The sequence below is a fragment of the Crocodylus siamensis genome, chromosome 10, assembly GCF_052110815.1.
Source record: "Crocodylus siamensis isolate JL-2025a chromosome 10, ASM5211081v1, whole genome shotgun sequence".
Classification (NCBI taxonomy): Eukaryota; Metazoa; Chordata; order Crocodylia; family Crocodylidae; genus Crocodylus; species Crocodylus siamensis.
The window spans coordinates 55,810,502-55,832,328 of NC_143404.1; the positions used below are offsets into that span (position 1 = coordinate 55,810,502).

General features: G+C 45.0%; 1 protein-coding gene and 1 long non-coding RNA gene across 4 annotated transcripts in view; one reads left to right on the top strand and one right to left on the bottom strand.

Moving 5' to 3' along the window:
- The window catches only part of LOC149856602 (uncharacterized), a 56,844-nt gene extending 39,934 nt beyond the window's left edge, over window positions 1–16,910 (bottom strand). The window contains exon 1 of one of the 2 annotated variants that reach the window (XR_016444416.1): window positions 16,675–16,896. This is a non-coding gene — a long non-coding RNA (uncharacterized LOC149856602). Of the gene's footprint in view, window positions 1–16,674 lie in introns of both variants that reach the window. The other variant, XR_016444417.1, reaches the window with a different exon arrangement.
- The window catches only part of TOP1 (DNA topoisomerase I), a 93,724-nt gene continuing 87,782 nt past the window's right edge, over window positions 15,886–21,827 (top strand). For both annotated transcript variants that reach the window (XM_090064464.1, XM_090064465.1), the window contains exons 1-2: window positions 15,886–16,128; window positions 16,416–16,440. In XM_090064464.1, the coding sequence (XP_089920590.1) occupies window positions 15,901–16,128; window positions 16,416–16,440 (253 nt within the window). In that variant the 5' untranslated portion in view covers window positions 15,886–15,900. The remainder of the gene's footprint in view (window positions 16,129–16,415; window positions 16,441–21,827) is intronic.

Here is a 21,827-nt window from a genome sequence, read left to right on the forward strand (position 1 = left end):
CAATCACAGGAGTGCAGAGGCAGAGGTTTCCATCTAGAGGTTTAGGTAATTAAAACATGAAACCTACATGGTGGACAGAGGGCACAGGTGAGGCATATATAATTAAGGGAACTCTTCCCCTCCTGCCCCCTACTCGCATGTGCCCTCCATCCCATACTTTGTAAAAACAAAGAACCAGTGTTCCCTTTCTCTTATTGCAGTTTCCCCTGAATTCCTGCCCTGCACCAGTTTTATGAATGAGTCCCCCAGCCTTTGCATTGTGACTGAAGAGTCCTGCCAAGCTGGGGTCCTAGCACCAGTCAGCTAACTCCTAGATATCCAATGCAGCAGAATTCATCTGTTTTAAAGTGTCAGCAAACAGGAATCCAGGCCTAAATTCTGCAGACTCTTAGACAAGGCACAGCCTAGATGCAGGGAGGGAATGGGCTTTGGACCATCTCTAGCCTTTCCAAATCCTAGGTCAGGTCAGCATTTATCCTTTGACTCCACTTAGAGCCCAGATTGCAGTGGCTACTGTAAAGACTGTCTTTACTTCATACACACATACCCCATTAACCTTCAGCTAGTAACGCTGCTGTAAGCCCTCACTACTGGCATGTTTAAACAATTGGTGAATTTCATTTAGATCCTTTTAGCTCGGGGTGCTCAACCCCAGACTGTAGGCCAGATCTGGGCCAAAAATCTATGTAATCCAGCTCCCCAGGTCTGGAAATTTGGTGGTGCAGGAGTGGTGACAATTAATATTGCCACCACCCTCCCCACTCCCAAATTTCCAACCCTTACACAGCTGGATCAGTCCGGCTAAACCAGCCCAATGCAGCTGCAATGAGTCCTAGCTGAGTTGGCACCATGTGCCCGACTGGGCCCACGGACCAAATCCAGCCCACAGATGGACCTAGCACCAGTCATTCAGCCCACAGGCCAAAAAGGTTGGGTAACTTACCAACACAAGCTCTATCCCAGTAGAAGAGCCTCTCCTTGAGAGGTTTGTACCAATGTGACCAGAATGTAAAGGAAGTGAATTAACCCGGTGTATTTCTCTAATATTGGCAAGCTCTGCGATATGGTTGTTTTCAATGGTCAGTTATGGACAGACCCCAGATATTACCCAGAGCGCGCTGCTGTCTAGCCACACTCACTTTTTCCTCTGACACACACCCTGGCACTCTTCATCATATATGAAGGTGGCCCATTATCTTCCTCTCACATAAGGAATACTACCTGTGAGGTGTGTTCCTCCCCTTTATTACATGAAGGGCCATACAGGGGCTATGACAAGGGACAGAATCAAGCTAGTCACTTCTCTCATTAAGCCATAGGACACCTTTAATGTAACATTGTAGAACAGCTGGTGCTTCCTGACTGGGTTTCTTTATCACCTTCTTACAGTATTCTCCTGGTACTACACACTAGTTATGGTTCATAAATTATTTCATTTTTAATAACTGAAGGTGAGCACAAGCTATAAGAGGCAGCTGGAGATTTCAAACACCCAAAAGTTCAGGAGTATCTAAACGTAAGGTTTTGGTTCAGTCCACTGTAATGATGAAAATAGCAAAACTCAAATGCATCTCTGGGGTTGACTTGCAAACATCCCCAAAAGGAGTCGCTGGTTCAGGTTGATCCTGGATTATTAACCACTTTTCTCTTCTAATGAATTTTTCTTTGGGCTGAAGTGTCCCTGGTTTAGTCTCTGGCCTCTATTTTTTCTGGAAATTTTGAGGGGGAAAAACCCTTGGTTGTTTTTGCATAGGAGACTGTCACAGGGCTCTTAGGTGTCTTGCGACTGAGAGGAGAAAAGGCTCAGGAGAGGCCCCTAGCAGCGGAAAAGGGGAAGCACAACTGCCAGCCTCTAAGACTGTGCCAGTGTGAGTTGCTAGGGCGACCGGGGAAGCCTGGAGCCAGGAAGGGGCGGAGTTTAGCCCTTCTTAAGCCCAGGCAGAAGGCCAGGAGTTCAGTTCCCCTCCAGCAGCCACAGGAGCAGGAGCTCTGTGGGCGAGCTGAGCAGCCCGGGGCAATGGCCAGAGCCTGACTACCCGGATGGGCTGCAATGATGCAGGGGCAAGGGGACTTTGACGGAGGTAAGGTAGAGTTCATGTGGAGCAGAGCGGGGTTTATGAGCTTGGGTTATAAGCTGGTAGGCTTTTGGGTTATGTTGTAGCTGACGGGCTGATTCTTTTGTTTGCTTATGGTTATACCGGAGGACCGGGTGAGGCTGTAGGGGTGTGAGGAGGCCTCACGGGAGCTCCCCAGTAATTGGGGGGGGTTCCTGGTACCCAGAGGGCACAGTCAATGGTGCCAAAGAGGGCACAGCTTTGTTTGGGGGGCACGTTGGCCCAGCCCCTGAGTTAGGGGGCAGCGGAGAGCCCTGACTAGGGGGCGCGAGGAAACCTCGAGTTAGGGGGCCGCGAAGAGCCTCGAAGAGGGGGTGCGAGGAGCCCCTGAACTAAGAGGCAGCGAAGTGCCTGGAGCTGAGGGGCAGTGAGGAGCCCCTGAGTTAGGGGGCAGCGAAGAGCCCCGGCGCTGAAAGCAGTGGGGAGCAGAGTGAGGGGGCAGTGAGGGACCCCAGGAGTGAGAGGGCATCGAAGAGCCCTGAGGGCAAGCAAAGGGCCGGGACCTAGTACCATGGCCCTAGTGAGAGCATTCCAGTACCATCTGCGAGGCTTGGGCTGTGGTGCAAGGGAGGAAAAGGAGCCGCAGACAGCGCCCCCTGCCATCGGGGCACATACAAATGGGCAGCTTCCCGCTAAGTTTCATCATTCTTCACTTATAAACAAGATCAAGACGTGGCAGGTGAGAATAGGTGGGCGGTGGGCCCATTGCAGGAGTCCGGAGTTGCACGCGCGGAGAGACTCCAAAAACGGGACTTCTGTCACAGACGCGTGGAAAAACAATCCTTTTTCCCAGTGAAAGGACTGTATTGCTAAACATTTCTAGGCCCTAAGGATTCTAATAACAATCCTCACTAAAACTCTAGTCCCATTATATTACTATTATTACCTATAACAGTCAATGAGTATTATAATAGCGCTTATAAAATGCCTAACTAAATGTTCACATTGCAGTACACAGCACAACATTTCAACAGATAAAAATTACTCCATAATTGTTATTTCCACAGCTCTTGATACTTTGAGCTCTCACAGAGCCTCTCCGAGACAGGTCAGTACCAAATAATATGAGACGTGTATTGCTCCAGGTGAACATGAAATCCTGGCTCTGCTGAAGTTAATGGCAAAACTCCTGTTGACTTCAGGGAAGCCAGGACTTCACCCTTTGCCCTTATAGCTGTGGTTGTTTCTCTTATCCAAGCTGGTTGTTTTAATCCTGATTGCAAACAGAAAGGTTCCTAGACATCACTCTTCAATGAATCTCTGTCTATAGAAAATTCAGTGGAGCCCACCAGAGACCATGGTCTCACTAGAATCAGTGGGGTCTTTTCATTGATTTCAGTGAGCTTTGGATCAGGCTTCCTGTTGGTAATGTGGCAGGACGGACACCACTCATTTGCATCTGTATTGGTCTAAATTTGATCATCAAAAATCAATGCATGTGACCAGGATGTTTGTTCCCACTTCTTTGCTCTCTGATAAATTAATAGAAATTGCTCCATTTTGGAGTTCAACTGCAATAAAAAACACCCAGGCAACATCCAGATGAGCACACATGTGCAGTTTGAGGCACTGCAAACTACATGTGGCACATGTGCACCCATTCACAGTGCTGCTAATTTGCTGCATGGCACCAAAATTCAACACTGGGAAATTCCTGTGTCCAAAAAAAAAATAAAAAACACTGCTAAAAAAAGTGGCACAGTGCACACAACAGCAGCATGCACTGCCAGAAACAGAGCCTGGCTGTCCAAAGCCCCATTCTGACTGCTAACTAGGATCTATGCAGCCAGATTGGCAATGCTGCTGCCCCAGGTAAGGCTGCTGGGGCCAGCACAGGTGGTCAATTGGCCACATGCCAGAGCACACATGCAGAGACATGCTCTGGGGCACAAAGCAGTGGCCCAAATATCTGCCCTGATATTTGTGAGCAGGAAATGTGCATCCCTGTATACGCGCACTTATCTGGATGCTCCCCCACAGTTGATTGGTTTTGTCCTTAATCTTGGGTGACAAGGAGGAGTGTTCTTTTTAAGGATCCCCTGGATGCAGGTGTATCCTGTACCTCATGACAGTTGGAAAATAGGGACTTTATCCTATTCCCAGACAATGGAAAAAGAAACTTGTTTTGCTCCTGCTGAGGTCAACAGGCATTTGGCCATTGCCTGGGAACAGGATAAAGTCCCTATTTTCCAACTTGCCTTTGTATTTGGGAGAAGGTGGCCATTTACCTCTCTGTGCCCCAAAGGAAATATTTTCCTTCTAAAATCTTCTGTGTTCTGGGGTGGTCACTCAGACAGATGGCAGGAACTCTTGCCCTGTGTCACTTACACCAGCCTGCACCCCTCCTGCCTCCTGTCATGTCCTGTTCAGAAAGCCTCTGTCGACTTTCACAGCTCACTTGGCATAGATAAGGAGAGTGAGCCTGGCAGGCCAGAACCAGCAAGAAGTTGTGCTGAAAACTGAGGCAGGTACAGGCTTTTCAGAAAGCCTGTTTCATCTCCTTCATCCTCCCCCTCCTGAGTCTTATTTGGTTGGTACCCTGACACGCTTTATGCTTTCCCATTGATTTGCTTTCATGTAAGCAAACCAGGTACACAAGCTGTGCAGAAAAAGGCCTCTAAAGGCAAGTCCTGCTCCATCTCAACTGGTTACACCCCAGTGGTTTCTTTTTTCTTTCCACATCTGTAAGCCTTTAATTTATTAATTATTGTTATTACTGTCTGTATCCCTGTGACACAACCAGAGGTGTAGCATTGCTTGGAATGCAGATGACGGTCTGGGAATTTTGGCTGGTCTCCAAATCACAGGTTGTTGCTCTGCCTTCTCATGATGTTACATGGGGGAGAATATACACACACACACAAATGCTTGCAGCTTTTAAAGCATAAACCCTGATCAGGCAAGGAGTTTGACAGACAGAGATCCCTGCATTTGTTAAGAGCCTCATTCAAGCCACTGGTTTTTCAAGTGGGCACTGGGGTGTCTGTAAGCAGAACTTACTGTAGGATTTGAGTGTTTATAAAAGAATGAACATCTTTATCAGCGTTGTGTCTTTCACCTTACAGTAACAAAGAAGCACTGCCACAGAGCTATCTGTCTATGCGCTTAATTCATATGCATTATCATAGTTACTGAATCAGTTGTGGTGGCTGAATCAGGTGTTTGTACAGCACCTTGCATAATGGGGTCTCAGTCTGGGACTGGATCTCCTAGGTATCACCACATTGCAAATGAAAAATAACAATTGTATATATAGAATTTACTTTTTTGTCATTTGTATCATTCAGTATTGCCAATTCCTGCAGTTTTATGGGAAGTCTCAGAATATTTGCTTTTTCTTTTTAAAGTCCCAGCTTTGGGAGTCAGGTGACTGAGAGGATCTCCATTATAATGTAAGAAATAAGGAAGCCTGCATGGGAAAATCACATCAGCAATCAAAGGTCACCCTCAGGATTGCTAACTTTCAGGGAGACTTAGTCTTCTAAGTGCCTAAGTCACTTTTTAAAAATAAATAAAAGGAGCCCAAATTGCATTATTTTTAGTCTCATAATTTTAAAATCAGTCTCATGATTATGTGGATCTTGACTCATGATTTAAAGTTGATAATACTGCTATTTCTTTTCTTTTTATCTGCATTGTTTTCTGAAAAACAGTAACTTATGTTTTAGGTCATTCTTATACCAGGGTAATTATATCAGCTAAATAATGCAAGGGTTTTAGTGGATGATTGGACCAGCTGTGTGGCTGGGAGAACTTTAGACAAGCTTTCAGATACAGCATCCTTCTGAAATCACACTAGTCAGTTTCATCTCTGTTCGTGGTCAATTTCCTGTTGAGTTTGGCTCCTGGGATTAACTAACTCCCACACTAGCAGTTCAGCAACTTACCAGTTGCCATGTCTTGCTACAGGTCCACAGATGCAAGTTCAAGCTTCAGCTTGGACACATACTGAAGGCTATTTCTTGTTGACACAGTTTCTATTTTTCTGTGGGCTTAAAGGTGCTTTGATGATGCTGTCCCATGCCCTGGAGGCTAGGCTCATAGGTACTAACGTATCTGGAAAATCTTTTCAGACCAACACAGTGTTGTCACATTAAAACACTGCATCTCAATATGATACTGGGTCATGAGTAGAAGACAGTGGTCCGACTCTTGGGTCTGAGATGCACTCTTCACTTGAAGTAGAAACCAAGGGAAAGGTATAAGGGGATTTATGCATCTTTGTGTCTACTGATCCCTATGGCAGCCTGCCGTACATTAGAGCAGCCCTGTGACTATTCTCACCTGTGCCCTTCTGCAATGACTCTCAAGAGGCTCTTACTCTGGATAGGGATTGTCAGAAGAGTGTAGCAGTATTATACTGCTTCCTTGCACTTCCTTTCCTTCCTTGCAGTTTCTCACATGCTAGGAATAGGGAATAAGAAAGTAATTCATTTGTAGCAGGGTAATCATCGTCTGCCCAGTTAGAACAGCTTTATGTCCCATTTCCCCACAGGAGCACTCTAACGGGGTCACAATCTGGGGTTGGATCTGGCCCAGTAATTCACAGTGCCCAGAGTGTGACAATGCAAAGATCATGACATTGCTGACAAGCTGTCCTGCAGGATGAATGGTGACAGGGCTGTAAACAGGCCTTTAAATTAATGTTCCCTGATAGCAGTCCCATTTAATCACTGAAGTTGGAGACAGAAACAATCTATTGAGGTCAGTGGCTCTCAAGCCACACACAGGGCATCATCAGGGAGCAGCTCTGCCCAGGGCCCTGCAACCAGGTTTTATTCCTGGTTTTGTCAATGACCCACCCTATAACCTTGGTCACAAAATGTTGTTATGCCTGCACAGATGAGGAGTGATGAATCGGACACACAGGTTTAAACCTGACAGCAGTTCCAAATCCTCTCTCTTGTTCTCTGGTGCTTTCATTGCCCCCTGCTACTCTAGCATCTTAGCACCCCACCATCTTTCAATAGATTTATCTTTACACCACCCACAACAGGTAGCGAGGCACCAAGATCCCCATTTTATTACAGATGACACCTGGAGGTACAGAGAGACACAGGCTAAATGTGTGCTCCATGTTTCTGCTGGCACAACTATGTCAGTCAGGTGTCTGAAGAAATATGAACCTTTGCCAGTGTAGCTAAGCCAAAAAAGCCGTTATACCTTGTAGCCATAAAACCCTTATTATATGGATACATAGCACAAATGTGCTAGTCTAAGCTGCGTCCACACGAGAAGTTCTTTGGCATTATAGTATACCAGTGTTCTTGTACTGACAAATAGTTCCCAGTGAAGACATAGCCTCAGTCCTACACTTAGCAGTTTGACAGGAAGACATATATGCCCGTTATGGGTGTGATTTTTGCTATCAGAGCTATCTGAGTGAAAGTGGTACCGTATATACACTCAGACCAATTGCAGTGCTTATCACCTTACAGCTTATTTTGATTTCCTAAACCAGGATACCAGTGTAAGCACTTTCCAATTAATACATATCTCCACTGAGGGGGGCAGTTGCTGTTTTTAATATGCCAGTACTTTTGAAAGCAGCAAAGCCTTTATATGCAGACAAAGCCCGAGTGACTTGCACAATAGGAAATCTGTGGGAGTGCAAGGAACTGAACTGCATCTGAAGCTAGGATCCTAATCACTGGACAATCCTTTCCCTTAAGCCCTTACCCTGGGGACATAGCCTTTACTTACCATGCCATTCCAATAAAAGTATTAAAGTGAGGAAGAGCCATATTTATGAGTAAGGGTTGCAGGCTTGGTTTCTCTATTAATATAGGGTAGGACTATCACTGTTTTTGGTCAGTCCACCTACTCTGGCTGCTGAGGAACTATCCCATCCAAATTTCAAAATCTCCAACTTTAGTTTCTCAGAGCCTTCTTCGAAAGGGGGGGGCTACACATCCATCTAGGGAGGAAAGTGCTATAGAAAGTTGAGACATTCTAATTGAAAGGGATACCCTGAATTATTTGTAACAAATTTAGATTAGAGGATTTCTTAAATACATATATGTATATGTTTACATATGTGTATGTGTGTGTATATACACACAGGTTTTATAGAGGAAAGTGTTTATGTGTACATACACACACACACACACGTAGATACTACTTATACACACACATATATTTATGTATACAACCTAATATGAATACAACCTAATATGGTTAGAAATATTGGGACTTAAAAATGTCTTTGCAAACTTGAGAATCCAAACAGCAGCATTGTGCTGTTCTGTCAGAAACCGAAAGTGAAACTGAATATGAAAAAGGAACGAGTAGAATTGACTAATCTAATTTCAGGCTGTATCAATGGTAAAAGGAGGAACTACTGCAGGAACACTGATTACATGAAATGGTTTCTTGTTTCACTTGTGCTTGTATCTCATTATTAATATTGTGAGAAAACCATATTGTTTCCCCACACCCAGCATCTAATGCAACAGTGGCTTTTTCCAGTGCATTTTGCCGTCCCAGAAGTATCCACCTCACCCTTGCTGAGAGAAGACACTATGGCGTAATTGCCAAATGACAGACACTACACTATGGAAAGCTGCTAAGAGCTAGAGCTGAAGCAGTACACTATTTGTACCTTCCTGTTCTCTGGATGGATGGATTTTCCTTATCATAGATTTCATAGACATTAGGGCTGGAAGGGACCTCAGAAAATCTTGCTGTGCATCCACAGGTGCATCTCTAGCAGGGCCAAGGAGGTGATGCTCCCCCTCTATGCAACACTGGTCAGGCCGCAGCTGGAGTACTGCATCCAGTTCTGGGCGCCGCACTTCAGGAGGGATGTGGACAACATTGAGAAGGTCCAGAGGAGGGCCACCCGAATGATCCGGGGACTACAGGGCAGACCCTACAATGAGAGACTGCGGGACCTGAACCTGTTCAGCCTTCACAAGAGAAGGCTGAGGGGGGACCTGGTGACAGTCTATAAATTCACTAGGGGGGACCAGCAGGGTTTGGGAGAGACCTTGTTTCCCCTTGCACCCCCTGGCATAACAAGGAATTATGGCCACAAGTTGCTGGAGAGTAGGTTTAGATTAGACATCCGTAAGAACTACTTCACATTCAGGGCGGCTAGGATCTGGAACCAACTTCCAAGGGAAGTGGTGCTGGCTCCTACCCTGGGGGTCTTTAGAGGAGGCTTGATGCCTACTTAGCTGGGATCATTTGAGCCCAGTTTTTTTTTAATCTTGCCCTGGCAGGGGGTCAGACTTGAAGATCTATAAGGTCCCTTCTGACCCTACTATGATTCTATGATCTTCAAGTCCAGCCCCCTGCCCCAGGGGCAGGAAGTCAGCTGGGGTCATAGGATCCCAGCAAGATAAACATCCAAATGTCTCTTCAAGGCATTCAAAGTAGGTGCCTGAACAACCTCCGGCGGCAGTCTATTCCAAACCTTGGGGGCTTGGACAGTAAAGAAGTCCTTCCTTATGTCCAGCCTGAAATGCTCACGGAAGAGTTTGTGACCATACAACCTTGTTGTTCCTTGGGGCGCTCTGGTGAACAGACGTTCCCCCAGATCCTGGTGCACACCCCTTATAAACTTATAGGCAGCCACCAGATCACTCCTGAGCCTGCGCTTTTCCAGGCTAAAGAGTCCCATGGCTTTCAGCCTCTAATCATAAGGTCTGTTTCCTTGACCTTTGATCATGCGTGTGGCTCTTCTCTGGACTCTCTCAAGCTTCTCCACATCCTTTTTGAATTGTGGAGCCCAAAACTGGATGCAATACTCCAGCTGTGGCCTCACCAAGGCCGAGTACAACAAGAGAATGACGTCCTGGGATTTGCTTGAGAAGCCTCTATGGATGCAAACCAATGTTTTGGTTGCTTTACTAGCTGCAGCATCACGTTGAAGGCTCATGTTCATCTTGTGGTCAATCATAAACCACAAGTCCCTTTCGCCCGTGGTGCTAGCCAGCATAGCACTGCCATGCCTATAAGCATGCTGCAGGTTTTTCTCCCCAAGGTGGAGAACCTTGCATTTTTTTTGGTGTTAAACACCACTGGGTTCTTGTCCGCCCATTTCCTGAGCCTGTCAAGATCAGCCTGGATCGCCCTCCTGTCCTCAGGTGTGGATACTTTACCCCAAAGTTTGGTGTCATAAGTGAACTTGGCCAGTCTGCTTCTGAGACCAATGTCCACATCATTAATGAAGATGTTGAGTAGTATAGGTCCAAGGACAGAGCTTTGAGGGACCCCACTGGTCACAGCGCACAACGACTATTGACTTCCAGTATAATTGGCATGACTGTTTCTCAGCAGGTTATCTTGAGAAAAAAAAATGGAGGCAGTTATTGATCTGGGTTTTCACTTTTCAAAAAGTTGTTTGGTTCTTATGACAGCAAATACACATATTTACACTGATGTGGAATCCAGGAAATCATGCAGATATCTCTGGGCACAAAAACCTGAAGGCTGGAAACATACCTACACCATTGCCAAACCCAGACATCCAAGAATCATGATTCCACCCTCAAAATGATAACATAGTCTTTAAAAATCAGTACATTTTGTTTGTGCATATCTTCAGGGTCCTTTCTTTGTATTTTACTTTTCTAAGACTTTATGCTGCACTTGCTTCAGAACCACAAAGGCTAGAAATTTAGTTTTTCCTTCAACTGAAACCTGAAATTGTCTTGAAAACTCTTGATTCTAGTAGCGGGGTCTCTAAGGAAGGGGGAAAAGAACCCCAGTTATAGGATTTTCTATAAAAGCAGCAGAGGTGGCAACACCACATATACATGTACGCATATATAATTTTACATATTCACACCTACATGCACACTTTTTTCTCTCTGATGACAGTGTTAAGGATCTGGATCCATGGCTTTATAATCTGAAGTGGCAAGGAATTATATCTATTAAAATATAAAATCTAGTAGCATTATATGATATAAATGTAATACAAAAGAAAACTAATTCTAGAATTACTGTAGAATTATTTTATGCCAGGTGACATAAGGTGGTTTAATTTTCAGGTTGCTGATTCAGAACTTTGGGTCACTGCTGCCTACATCTTTGCGTTTATTGTTACCATCTGATTTTTTAGGCCTGAAATACCAGACTACAGTGCTACTATATTCACTCCCCTACAGTGCTGGTTGACCCACTTTAAATAATGAATTACCATCAATTGTAACAGCCTGTACTGAGATCCCTGAGCATGCGAAACAGCTGCTACAATATTGCAGTCCCTTTCAAGTACAGGGTACAGAGGTACAAGAGAGGAGACTATTACAGAAAGTACCTGGGCACTCCTTATTTTCACCCCATCTGCTGTTATTTTGATCTTGTCCCCAAGGGTTCCCATTGGGTGTGTGCTGCTAGTGATAATATACGTTATCTGAAGGTGAATGCTCCTCCCAACTACCAACTGAGGAGTATGGTGTGTAGTGTACTCCATTTTCTTTGAAAGGTGACAGTGCCTTGTGTGGCTTTAGGCACCTGCAGGCACATATCCGATGGAGATAATCTATCTAAAGGTAGTCCACTGTAGTGTATTAATTCTGCCTGGGTCCTGCTTAGGCTGTGGACTAGAAGCCACAGCATGTCCTTCTGACTGTGTTTGTACATATGACAAACCTGCCCCTCCCTGTGCAACTGCAGAGATCCCTGGGCACATTAGAAGGATGATGATTCTGCCAGGAAGAAGGGTCAGATTTGAGAACACTGTTTCTCACCCAGACAGAGGTACAGCAGAAATGGAGGCTACTACTACTGCCCTGAGATCACCAAGCAGACACAAACCTGGCTTGGTAAAGGACTTTTTGCAGCTCCTCAGAGTGTGCCAATTAACTTGAGCTGGCCCTGGTATCAGGATTTGGCCCTTCATTTGACCCAAAGTTAAAAGAGGGAGATGGAACCGCAATGTCCCCAACAGCTTTCTTTAAAACAAGATTCTAATAAGATCTTTATTTTGTGTCTGGGTAGAGCTCTGAAAGACTGGCAAAAGAAAAAGGTATCAAATAGTTAGGAGCTAAGTGAGCAGAAATTCACCTGGTCTGAAGATTTTAGGGCTTCTTACTGATTTATTATTGTATTCATTGGGATTTATTATTTCATGTAAAAATATTCCTGCTATTTCTTTTCAAACACTTCGGTTTTATTTAAATGATCTTAGGATGCTCTGCCAGCCTGTTGAGTCATCAGACAGACTGAAACAATAGCTCCAAGAGGTGTGAACTTCCAGCATTTATCTTTATGGGGTGTGAACTGTCTTGCTAGTTAACTGACCCTCATCACACCCTCTCTGCTGGCCTCTGCAACTGAGACATCCAATTAAAATGGACTTAAAGCCTGGACTGGATTTCTTTTTTGTTGGAAAGATGTTCCACTGCAAGGAGGATGAAAATTTTGAATGCAAGATAGTCAAATATTCCTCCAGTTATCAGGGTAAAAGGCATGCTTGTAACTGTGCTTCTGATTAAGATAGAAAGTTACATCAGCTAAAAACTGCTGGACTCCCTTGGTGCTGTCCATAGGATCTAGAAGGGCACTAAAAATTGTGAGTTTTCTCTTAAACTTGCTGCAGCAGAAGCAGCTGCAAAGCATTTCAGTCTGATATGCTTATACATATTTTCTGAATGATGTTTTATTCCACTTCTGCCTCCCCATGATGGCACAAGAAGGTCTAGCTGAGGGAAAAAAAGGTGTAGTATTCCTTCAAATTTCACTCATAAAGTAGTTGAGGCACCAGAATAACTGGGGAGCCTCCCAGGAGATTTTCCAGAGGTTCAAAATAAATCTCCAAAATGGTCCTTGGGATTAGCTCTTGCTGGTGCTCAGCTATCCTGCTTGGTCCTTCTTGGAAGAAGCTCCCCAAGCCAGCCTTAGGGAAAATGGTACCCTGAGTGAATTTGCATTTTGGTGCCCACCACAACACCCACACAAGTCAGCAGAACTGTTGCAGGCACAGCTGGGCAGGCTGTGGCACAGGGCACAATCCAGTGGCAAGGTGGAGCAGCGTGGTGGATCAGGCAGGCCCACACTTCCTGGCCCAACTCCTCCTGAGCAGCGGCTAGAGGCAGGGGGGCAGGCTGGGCTGGGCATATTGCTCTTCCTGCCTGGGGCAGGGATTGGCCAAGGCAGGGTGGGTGAAGAGCACTGCTATGAGTGCAGGCTGCTCACAACTGTATGTGTGTGTGTTAGGCCTGTGCAAGTAGGCAGCTTTCGATCTGGCTTTGGATCCAGCAGCTTTGGAGGCCAGGGATCTGATCTGGAGCTCCAGGCTGGGTTCCCACTTTGATCCGGCCGAAGTGGCTCTGAAGCTTTGGAGCTACCTCAGAGATCTGGCCATAGGGTATAATGGGGAATCAATAAAATATCTATAACTTCAGGAAGTATAGGACTGACTTTCATTCTATTTTCTTATATGAAATGATACTGCTTCTTCAAAAAGACATGTATTAGAGATTTTCACTATAGCCAATGCTGTGGGAACTAAGCACCCCATACTGTCCTGCTGTAACAAAAAGGTAAATACTGTAACAAATAAGTGGATACTTAGGACTTCCTGGCTATCATTCTAGTCCCGCCACAGGTGCTCAGAATATGGGAGCTGCACAGCAGAATTCAAATCCTTGTACTTCAGTAGCACAGGCCCTTCCTACTTCTGTCAGAGAAGATTTTCTGCAAGCAACAGTGTAGTTGTCTCTGAGGCACAATACAACCTCTTGACGAGACTTATTTAAAAACCTATCTGTTAGTAAAGCATTTTGCATAATAAACAGCTTTAGAGCCAGAAATACTTGGGGGCTGGGGGTAAAAAGGAAGTCCTCAGATCCTCTTCTGAAGGGTGTAAGAGAATAAATGTTTTACCCTTACAGAACTATAAATATACCATGCAAAAGGTGACTGCTGCTGCCTGCCCACATTCCTATGCTTTTCTTGAGCTCTTCATTTAGCCTGGTTGCGCAGGATTATTTTCATATCAAGTCAAGGCTCCAGTAGTATAAAGGAGCAGGGAAAAGATATACTTCATGTTGTAGTACTGCATGGAACTTGTGGTGGAAGACTTGAGGCGGTCCTTTAAGATATTGTACTAGCTATGCATATTAAACTTGTCCATTCAGTAGACCAGAGAGAAAGCTCTTTTGGTAGAGACAGTTAACAGTTGCAGAACAGAAACAGATGTCCTTAGGATTTTTTTAAAAGAAGGTACAAGATGTAGCTAAAGGGGAAAAAAAAATCCCTGTTCTCCCGCAATTTCCTTGCTGGAAATTTGGTTAAAGGGCATGTCTACACTAGGAAAAAAAATCTTTTGGCTGTTCTGAATTTACAATGAAAACTTCTAACTTATGAAGCACTGTTGATTATTACCTTTGTCTTAAAGACCAGCACACATCTACCCCTTCTCCATCTCTGCTCTATTTCTTAGCATTGTGTTTGTTTGTACAGCATTGAGAACAACGTAGCCTTTAATGCTGACTGTGGGTTTAACAATATTATTATTGTTGTTAGTAGTAGTAGTAATATTAATAATGAAGATACCAGCTTGATCATCTACTCACTCTGTGCATATGTCCTACAGAAAGGCTATATTTCCCACCACAATAAACTTGCAATGTTAAATGTTCATCATCAAATTACAAGTGAGAGGACCTGATTCTCCACCTTCTTCCACCAGTTTGACATTAATGTGACTCACTTACCTTTAGTGGCGTGACTGGTGCAAAACCAATACAAGGAAACAGAGAATCAGGTTCATAATACATGAGGAGTTACAGTTTTGAGGAAAAAATGGGAAAAAATGAAACGCTGAGACAAACAATCAAGATTCTATATTGTTATGGCTTATACTCTGCTATGATTGGGCCTGTGGTTGAATAAAGTGAAGGGTTGCAAATGAAGATTATGTTACATAGATGCCACCATAATATAAACAAACACTGCTTACAAGAAACTTATCTAAGAGTCTATTATTTTAACCCCTAATATAGCAGGTGAAGACAAACAGACGCTGTATGGCTTGACCAACACACTGTTAGTGACAGTCCCTGACCCAAGGAGTTTACAATCCTTTTGATGAAGTCAATTAACCTGAGCCTGAATACATCACGGCTGGCACCGAGATCATGGCTGGATGTCTGGGCCGTGTCACCGCTGCCTCTGCAGCAAGCCCAGGTATAGACTCATTTAAGGGGAAAGCTGGAGTGGGGTGAGAGTAGGGATGTGAGGGATGTGTTCAACCCATCACCTGCCTTCACCCCCCACCCCTGCCCCTCTACCTCTATCCCTGCCCCCTGCTCTTGGGCTGGGGCTGCAGAGCTTGTGCCCTTTCCCACCTGGCCCTCCCGCTGCTGCACTTGTACCCCGCATACTGCCCTGCCCGGCCCGGCAGGCAAGGAGAAGGATGCAGGCCGCTGCATCCCACCTTTGCCCTTTTCATGCTACTCATGCCTCCAGCTGACAGCCCAAGGGGGCGGAGCTTGAAGAACCAGGGCGGGGCCCCGTATGCAAATAGAGAATGCCCGGTGAGACCTTGCGCATGCGTATTCAGCGCCGGTTGAGGCCGGCTCTTACACAATGCGCTGCAGGACGGTAGGCGCCTTCCTGCGCCAGGGCGTGCCCAAGTATCCAAATATAATCCCGTATCTCCTCGGCGATTGGAGGAGAGGCAGGAAGAGGCGAGACCGGATATGTAAATAAAGCCGGTGTTCTAGGGTGGGGGCAGGGCACGCCGAGAACTCAGCCGGCATTTTTCGTGAAGGGGGCGGGGCTCGGCGCGAGCCTTACCCAGCGTCCCGCGCGCGGGGGCGGGGCCCGCATGCAAATCTTGGCGCCCGTTCCTCCCTCCCACCCCCATTTTAAAAGCCGCGGCGCCTGCGCACTGAGGGCAAATGAGGACTTAGTCTGTTACACAAGCGGCTGCGGAGCGAGGGGCTGCGCTGTGCTGCGGCCGCCGACTCCGCTGCTCCCAGGCACCTCAGCTCTCCCGTGGCCTCCTCACACAGCGGCCGGCATGAGCGGAGACCAGCTGCACAACGACTCCCAGGTGACCCCCCTCGGGCACTGCGGGGCGGGCGTCCCCGCCGGCTCTTCCCCGCTGCCCTCGGCCGGGCCCTTCCCCGCCGGGCCCTGGGCCCAGCCACGCCGGGGGGAGGGAGGGCGTTGGGGCGTTGGGGGTTTCTTCCCCTCCCTGTGGGGTTTGGGGGGTGGGGGGGGGACCCCCCGACCGGGACGCGGGGGGAGGGGGAGGCTGCTGCCTTGTGAAACGCAGCCGACACGGAGCCGCTGGCGCCGCCGTAACCCATTGTTGCTTGTCTCCGCTTCCCCCCGCAGATCGAGGCGGATTTCCGAGCCAACGGTGAGTCCGTCGCGGCCCCCGCGGCCCAGCTCGGGCACGGCCAGACATGGCGTCCCAGAGACTAAGTCCCGTCTGCTCGCTCACCGGCCCCATTGTTCCCATCGAGCCGCCCAGTGCTGCCGCCTGCCGCCGCCGGGGCCCCCGCCCGCCCGCTCCCCCGCCAGGGGCGGCCCCCCGGCCCCCGGCCCGGTCCCCGCCTCGTCCCTGGGGCTCCCCTCGGGCCCTGATTCCTGCCTGGAAAGTCGCCTTGTCGACGGTCGGGACTTAGTCTCTGCGCCATTTTCTTTTTCTCCTCTCCTCTCTCTCCTGTGCGTGTGTCTTTCTCTCCTTCTCCTCCTCCCCTCCGCCGCTGGGAAGCAGCCTCCTGCCGAGGAACCCGGGCCAAGCGGCCCCCTCCCGCCCTCGCACCCTTCTTCCGGGGGGGAGGCGATATTTTTCACCCCCCTCCCCCTTCCTCGAGCTGCTTTTGCTGCAGCCGCCCCCCTCGGCTCCCCGGCTCCCAGCCTGCCAGTCATTCCCTCCCTTCCCTCGCATGAAAGGTGGTTGCAACATGTTGCTCTTTAAAAGATTCTGCTGCATCCATTTTAAGCCCAGGCTTTTATTTCTTTGAATGGCTCTAACTTTCACCTGGCTGGGTGGGGCTTTAATTCTTATTTTCAGCTTCAGAAAAAAACTATAAAAGACAGCCAAGACAATGGCAGCAAGGGAGAGGGCATCACTTCAGAAAGTTAACCAGTCTGCTGTTCATTTTGGTAGGGAGGGTTGGAGGAGTTTTATGGGTGGCAGGGGCTTTTTTTTTTTTTTTTTTTTTTTGTGGGGGGGGATCTATTGCATGGTAGCATATAGGTTGCATTCCCCCCCCCCAACTGGTGGGTGGTATTGTTCAAGGTACTATAACCTGCCTCTGCATCCATGTGTCACTGTCACACAGCAAGTTACGTGAAGAGCTCTGTCCCCTAACTGATGGAGGGTGGGGACAGAGGGAGGAGGATGCCCCAGGTGTGTGAAGGTGCCTTGAATTCAGTGACCTTTCCAGAGTGTGGGGGAATGAACTGGCCCCCCACACCTTTGGGGAAGCATTGCTTTTATGAGGCTAGGTTCTTCTTGCCTTACCTGCCATACTGTTTTGGACACTGTTTGTGTGTCTACCTGCTTTGCAACCTGTTCTTTGTCTTGCATGCGAACATTAGTGTGTACCCATCTCTTGGTACCTGTGCATATGAATAAAATGAAAGGTGTAAGTGTGTGCATGTAACAGGACTGCAGTGATTCAGTTACTCAGTTCTTAAAGGATTTTTCCATTATATAGATAACATGAAGCCCCAAAAATAAATATTTAAAGAAGGTAAAAATTGCTTACTGCTTGGACCTGAATTGGGTTTCTTAGAAATATGTAAAATATGCATGTGTATGAATTTTTTGTAACCTTGTATGCAGATAAATATTAGGGGTAATTGTACCCAGAAAAAAAAGCTTCGGTTACTTGCTAATTTACATATGTGAAGTGATATGTGTGGATCCCTCTATCCCAAGTTGTGGTGACCAGCTTAACTGGGATTTCCCTTGTAATATATTAAGGCTAGCTCTGCTTGGTTTCTTTTGTTCCTAATTAGGGATCCTTTTAGAAGTGCAGTGCTAGATGCTCTTAACTCCTAGCCTTTTCTTGTCTCCTCACAACTGCTGAAGGGAGTCTGGTACCCAGATTTAAAATTAAGATCATATCAGGTACCTCCGACACTGTATACCGGTGAATTAAAGGTGTCTGCATTTCAGGCAAAGAAGGCATTGTAGACTTCTTCTGCCTTCGCATTGCAATCCCATATCTTCCTTTTGTTGTCAGCCCACATAACTGTAGCTTTTTTTTTTTTTTTTTTTTGTCCCTTAGTGGCCCAGGAGCTCTTCAGCAATGAATGGTGCATGTAACCCTGTTTCTATTGGTAAAAGAATAGCATTATTAGTAGTCCGTGTCTTTTCTGACCTTGCCAAAGCTTAAACTTCTGGGAACATGTTTTTACTCTTTAGGTTCTTCCTTGCTTCTATTGCACAGTAATACCCTTTGCTTCTGTCACACAGTGGTCTTAGAATATCAGCTTTCATTTTAGGCATAGTGCTGGGGCTCTGCTTTTTATACTTATTTTGATTTATTTATTTATTTTTTAAATTGGTGCTGAGGATTGAGTGGGGAGTAGTAAGATTCCCACAGATTTTTTTTTTCCAAACTCTTCAAAATGTTGTCTACTTTGTTCTGTGGACAACAAATGTGTGCGTCTTTTTTTCAGACCTCTTGCTTATTACAGTTACAAGGCTGAAAGGAAGTTTCATTAATTCATAAAATATAAGTATTAGGCTGAGATGCCTGCTTTAGGAATAAAGACTATATTGGGTATCATCTGATTATAGTATTTATAATACATTAGCTGCATACTTGCAATTAACAATTCTTATTATGACCAGAAACTTGATGTTTAATTTGGAGACACACTTGTGAGGAATGATTCGGGTATGAATGATCCTGCTGTAAGGTATGAGGACGGAGTAGATGACCTCTCAAATCCTTCCCAGCTCTTTCTCTGTTTTTCAGTCTGCACTCATGCAACCTTTTTATTTTAATCACTTCATATACTGCAAACTAACCAAGATGGATGAAGGTGGCTCTTATAATTTAAGGGAGACCTTCCAGAAATATTCAGGTTATGGTTCAGAATGTAACAGCGTTGTCTTGGAATACAATCCAAATAAATTTAGTATTTAATTTGATGTAAAGTATTGCAATATAAGAGGCAATACTGTACATAAAAGCAAGGTCCTGCCTGTTTCTGGCTATTAAATAATCATACCGGTGTTTGTAGGGCTACCCTGGGTGAATTCCTACTTGGTCAATTGCAGCAATGGAGGGAGGTAGACAAATTAAATTTGGCTATGGTATTTTTCAGTGGTTCTTTGGTGTTACTACGAACTGTTAGGAACTTAACACGTTTGATCTTAGAAGTGATGACATATCCTTTTGTGTAGTGAAGTGATTTAATTGCCTAGTATATAAATTCATTCTCGGCTGATACTGTTGTAAGTAGCGCACTGTTTAAAACACTAACCTGAAATATATTTACCATTTTAGAAAACACCTTCATCACATTGTGTAAGTATTAGAAAGGACATTTATTTTCTGGTGCAAGATGTCATTTTAATATACAGTTATGGTCACCATCTAAAAATGACACCTTGTTCAACAGGTGTATACTGAGACATACCTGCATGTATTGGGGGCAAAAAAAACCTTACTGCATTCTGTTCTTTTCTTTCTTGCAGAGATGGTACAGATATGAAATCTGGCTGGATTTTCTTGGTCTCTGCTTAATGAATAGTATTGAAAACTAAGTTTCAGTTAAAGAACTTCTTATTGCTGATGAGAACAGATGGGTCAGAAGGAATTTAAGCTTTACTTTCAGTTCTCCCATTGTGTTTGCAGAGTACAACAGTTAGAAACAATACTGTTATATTTCTAAAATGAGTAAAACTCAAGTGGAATTACTAGAATGCATTACATTTTAAATTCCCACAGTGCTATTTCCGCAGCATAGGCTATATCTTACCTGACCATCACCCTGTGTTCCAAATGTCTACAAAATCTAATGGAAGTTCTGCTTTAAAAATCTTTCAGATGTGGCCCTAAGTGAATTTTTTTTTCCCTTGGTGTTGATTTAAGATGTATTGTTAAAGATGCAGTTTGAGGCAAACTTCACTGTAGCAACCAGTAAAATAGATTATAGGTGGACTCGGGTATAAATTTTGATGATTTGGCTTCATAGAGCTTTCTTCTAGGAGATGTTTGACTGAGAGATGCTTCCTCTAATAGTTAATTTAAAAAATACTTGCTTTCCAAATTTTTGTATCTTATCAGAAGCTGGCAGTTTTGTAGTGCTGTCATGAGCATTAATATGACAGCTTGGTGGCAGCTTTGTATCAGAGGGTGCAAATGTGAAAGAGGGTGAGGAATGGAAGAGGGAAATTTAAATTAAATGGCAGTGGACCTGAACAAATGCCTTGTGCTGAAGTGGGCTCTGGAATTCCATCACTTACATGTTTTGTATTTTGCATGAAATGCACGTTTCACTTAAGCTCATAGATTTGGGTATGTGGAAAGTGTGACTTTGTAGAATGGAAGGGTGGGGGATTTAAATACTGATTACCTTTAAAAACAAAACAAGATTATACAAGGCATTATATAAATTAACTTTTATGATACCCAATTGACACCAATGCCATGTATATCACTGATGTTGCCAGGAAAGTAATGAGTTCAGGAAATGTCAGTCTGGTCTCAGTTTAAATAGGCTTTTAATATTTTAGGGAAAATCTTTTTAAATCTCTTCATAAAGGCTTCTGAGCACCAACATAGTAAAATAAAATTACTCTGCACTGGAGGGGGGTTGCATAAAGTGTGGGATGTTTTTAGGAGTAGTAGGCTACAGCTCAGGACTTCTGCTTTCTATTCCTGGTTGCACCAATCGCTTAATGAGCGACCTTTGGCAAGTCCCTTAAATCTCTGCCTCATTTCCTCATCTGTGCATTTGTGTTTATTAACACTTAATGAGCTTAATATTAATTTGAGAAGAAGGAAAAAATACTCCCAAGGTTCTCAAACCAGCAGGATATTCCATTGGGTAAATATTGTTAAGTTTTGTAGTTAACTAAAAGAACAGACTTGCTTGATTTAGCCTAGTTGATTAGCTTCAGATGCGTGACCTTTATTTTTCAAATAAAGAACAGAAATGTCCCAGAACTTCTGAGTATCTATACCCTATTTTTGCAGACAATACATGAAAATAAACAAGCTTGTAAAAGCTAGGGAACTTGAAGCCAAGCTCATGTTGGGTCTATCTATCACTTAGCAGAGTTGACGGCAAAGCTGTTGTTGAGTTGGTAGGGAGCATGCCTTCTTAAGTCAAGTGTCTTTGAATTATGAGCCAAACATCCTTTTAACGATATTTAAAAAGAGATTGTCACCGTCTTCTCTACAAATTTCCTTTATCTTTCCATGATAAATGGCTGTTTGTGAATCCTAAGGAACAGAGCTTCCTTCACTCTCTAAACCTCTGCACTGAATTATGCAGTGCTATTGCTTCTTAACTGAGGTGTGCTGACAATGCAGGCTTGTACAGCGGCCTAACAAAAAGCATCAGTTGGAGACGGTTGCAACACTGGAACCGTTTCTCTTGAGCTCTTGTGGGGGGGTTTTAAAGTACTTTTTAATATCAGCTTAAATTCTAGGTTTAAATATTCCACGGAGTTGCCTTACCATAACTTGCCGTAGAATTTGGAGCTCACAGTATATGGAGGAGTGCTGCAGCCCGTGTTACAAATAACAACACTAAAGTAAGCTGGATAAG